This window comes from Sinocyclocheilus anshuiensis, unplaced genomic scaffold (genome assembly GCF_001515605.1).
Source record: "Sinocyclocheilus anshuiensis isolate Anshui unplaced genomic scaffold, SAMN03320099.WGS_v1.1 scaffold469, whole genome shotgun sequence".
Taxonomy (NCBI): Eukaryota; Metazoa; Chordata; class Actinopteri; order Cypriniformes; family Cyprinidae; genus Sinocyclocheilus; species Sinocyclocheilus anshuiensis.
Window position 1 is genome coordinate 1,087,785 of NW_015537995.1, and position 3,995 is coordinate 1,091,779.

The following is a 3,995-nucleotide window of genomic DNA, read 5'->3' on the forward strand; positions in this document are numbered from 1 at the left end:
ATTTAGCTAATACGTTTCTCTAATATTTTGAATGAATAACGCAGTAGCGGCGCGCAAAAACATCACTTACATCATCATCACCGCATCTCGTGCTCCAATGATGACGCTCCCTGATGCACACCTGACATTTGATTGTACTATTTTTGTATTCAAATGCAAATGTTTATTTTAAATTCGACTATATATTAATTTTTTATTCACAATCTCCTCATCACAGGCAGTCACAGCACTCATTTCAGCATGTGTTCATGTTTGTGTGTGCTGTCTGCGTCACTCAGAGCACGTGCCTATATTGTGCACTATATTGAACATTTTTTATATCGTTATCAAAGAAGGTGTACTGTCGATAAATATCGATACCGTTTTATCGACCAGGCCTAGTAAAAAAAAAAACAGTAGTCTGTGTCATACTATTCATACAATTCACTGGGTTTTGTACCATTTTGAAGGCTGCTGGAGAGTAGGCGGTTCAGCTTTGGCGATCTTGAGCAGAACTCTCATTGGGTTCATCTCATGGTTGGGCGGTTCGATCTGGGCCAGCTCGATCAGAGTGATTCCTAGAGACCAAATATCAGCCTTATAGTCATACGGCCTGTCCTTAGACGTCTCACACATCACGACCTCTGGAGCCATCCTGAATAAAAGAGAGTGATATCAATGTGTCAACAACGTCAATGTGTGTAAGTACAAGTAGCTTCATTTTATGAAACTCTAACTTGCCAGTAAGGGGTTCCAATGAAGGTGTCTCTTCGCTGGATAGTCTTTGTGTTCTTGGCAGACACTCCAAAGTCCGCTGAAAAACAGAAAATGTTCTTTTTGGGAACATTCTGCCTGAAAAGAGTGCTTGTGCCACCTTTACATAAAATAAACAGTGCTTGTCTTGATATTTTATTGTCTAATGTAATGACATTCAGGATTTTCACAACCCAGCATCACAGAATAATTTACATCTGGTCACTGACATAAAGTTTATTTTAGCTGCGGTTTAGTCTGTCATGTAAATGACCCTCCTCAGTTCCTCTCTGTAGTCTCTCTCACCCAGTTTGACGTCTCCGTCGAGGGTGAGCAGGATGTTTCCAGCCTTCAGGTCTCTGTGGATCACCTTGTTGTCATGCAGATACTGCAGAGCATCCAGAGACTGCTTACAAACCACCCTGATCTGCGGCTCCGTCAGAGGCCTTTCCAGCTCTACACACACACACACACACACATATGAAGAAGGAAACGCTTACACACACAAATACACTTACACAAAGATTTAAGATAATTTCCATATACTATTACTACAATATTTTCTGTTTCCTAACATTGAGTATTGCAATGAATCATTGAGTTCTTGCAATGAATCATCCCAAAATTCAGGAGTTACCAGTTTGAATCAGTTTGATGAGTACTTGACTCACAGAATCAGCCCAAGCAGTTACTGAATCAACATTTGACTCACTAACTGTACTGAAAGCTAATTTCAGTAAAAATGAAGCAAATTCATTTTGGTAGACAGGTCTACCTTTAATTTGGAAACTTGTTTTAAGGACCATTATTTTTTCTGTTTTATTTTTTAAATGGTGTTTCAATAAAAAGTAGATATTGTGATATACAAGCATCACCAACAAACATTTTACGAATCCCATGATGGAAATTTCAGCTTTCACTGCAATTCAAAAGTTTCGGGTCAGTTAGATTTAATTTCGTTTAAAAGTCTCTTTTGTGCATTTATTTGATCAAAAATATAGTAATATTGAGAAATATTATTACCATTTAAAATAGTTTTCTATTTTAATATATTTTAATAATAATTAATCAAATTTATTCCTGTGATGCAAAGCTGATTTTCAGCATCATTACTACAGTATTCAGTGTCACATGATCCTTCAGAAATCATTCTAATATGCGGGTTTGCTGCTCAAGAAACATTTATTATTATCAATATTTCACAATATTGTATTATCAAAAGTTGTACTTGTTTATATCTTTGTAAAAATAGTGACTTTTTTTAAGAATTCTTTGGTGAGTAGAAAGTAAAAAAACAGCATTTATTTGCAATAGAAATCTTTTGTAACATTATAAAAGTCTTTACTGTCACTTTTGATTAATTTTATGCATCCTTGATAAATAAAAGTATTCATTTCCTGACCCTCATTCTACAAAACAAAACAAATCTATACTGAACTGATTGCTTTAACAGGTCAAGCAACCAGTGTGAATAATCGCAAAATGCGCAGTTAAAGTTCAACTTCGCCTTTAAGAATTAAATGTGCTTTTGACTAATGACAAGGAACTGGTCGTTGTAAGTGACCTTTTCCTGATGCAGTCTTGCACGTTAAATGCTTTGTATGAACTCACCGAGCATGACAGCATCGATGGCTCCGCCGGCGCAGAACTCTATCAGGATCTGCAGACAGAAACATTGAGAACATAAAACTGGGTCTTTCCTAAAACACAATCACACTGTTTTACAAAAGCATGGCTGCTTACATTACATTGCACAAAACAGATTGACTGAGACTAGCATACTGTCTTTATTTACCAACTTTCACCTGGGCACAACAGCAGCATTGTGTTTAGTAGACAAATCTGTTTATCCTATTGTCATGAACGCACCTACAGTACATGCAGCCAGTCAGTGGTTTAAAACACAGACAAGCTGCACTCATTCAGAGAACCACTGTTCATTCAACTCATTTATTCTTGTGCACAAAAAACAACATCTAGAACTCTCACTCAGCTTAACTTATTTTTTTAAGAATTCTTTGGTGAGTACAAAGTAAAAAAGCATTTATTTGCAATAGAAATCTTTTGTAACATTATAAAAGTCTTTACTGTCACTTTTGATTAATTTTATGCATCCTTGATAAATAAAAGTATTCATTTCCTGACCCTCATTCTACAAAACAAAACAAATCTATACTGAACTGATTGCTTTAACAGGTCAAGCAACCAGTGTGAATAATCGCAAAATGCGCAGTTAAAGTTCAACTTCGCCTTTAAGAATTAAATGTGCTTTTGACTAATGACAAGGAACTGGTCGTTGTAAGTGACCTTTTCCTGATGCAGTCTTGCACGTTAAATGCTTTGTATGAACTCACCGAGCATGACAGCATCGATGGCTCCGCCGGCGCAGAACTCTATCAGGATCTGCAGACAGAAACATTGAGAACATAAAACTGGGTCTTTCCTAAAACACAATCACACTGTTTTACAAAAGCATGGCTGCTTACATTACATTGCACAAAACAGATTGACTGAGACTAGCATACTGTCTTTATTTACCAACTTTCACCTGGGCACAACAGCAGCATTGTGTTTAGTAGACAAATCTGTTTATCCTATTGTCATGAACGCACCTACAGTACATGCAGCCAGTCAGTGGTTTAAAACACAGACAAGCTGCACTCATTCAGAGAACCACTGTTCATTCAACTCATTTATTCTTGTGCACAAAAAACAACATCTAGAACTCTCACTCAGCTTAACTTATGAACACATCAGAGTTTGTGGCAAATCAATGGATAAAACCAGAACTCCAGTTTAACAACATCCAAACCTGGAAAGACTAGGCCACATTATTACAAAACAATTCACTTCGCAGGGCTGTGATTGGTCAACAGCGCGACATTGCAGGGTCATGATTGGTCACTGAGGCTGCTGAGTCTTGAAGGCTTTTCTTTTGCACTTCAATATGGTGAATGACATAACAGGATAGAGCGAGAGAGGCCTGTATGAGCACGAGGAAGGACGAAAGCTTTCTGCACATTAGCGCAGGCCAGAATTGAGTAATTTCTGTCCTAATAGGATTAGAACAGGAGAGTTTCCGTGAACAGCAGGCGGATGGAGGGGTCACGGCTGGGGTCATCTGGAGAGGATGGGCAGGTACTGGTAAAGACTAGTCTCAGCCTCAGACGTCACGCCCACGGACCGTTGGCTAAACGTCTGATGCATATGGGACACAAAAGTGGAAACAGTTCAGGAGTTTCGAAGGCGTTATCGGATTGGTT

The 3,995-nt window shown here is 38.1% G+C and overlaps 1 protein-coding gene across 2 annotated transcripts in view; it reads right to left on the minus strand.

Annotated features, from left to right (window-relative positions):
• The window catches only part of slkb (STE20-like kinase b), a 26,535-nt gene that overhangs the window by 12,870 nt on the left and 9,670 nt on the right, over positions 1 to 3,995 (minus strand). Inside the window, exons 3-6 of one of the 2 annotated variants that reach the window (XM_016470228.1) lie at positions 2,344 to 2,392; positions 1,039 to 1,188; positions 721 to 793; positions 440 to 634 (exon numbers count right to left, since the gene is read on the minus strand). In XM_016470228.1, coding sequence (XP_016325714.1) covers positions 440 to 634; positions 721 to 793; positions 1,039 to 1,188; positions 2,344 to 2,392 — 467 coding nt within the window. Of the gene's footprint in view, positions 1 to 439; positions 635 to 720; positions 794 to 1,038; positions 1,189 to 2,343; positions 2,393 to 3,086; positions 3,136 to 3,995 lie in introns of both variants that reach the window. The other variant, XM_016470218.1, reaches the window with a different exon arrangement.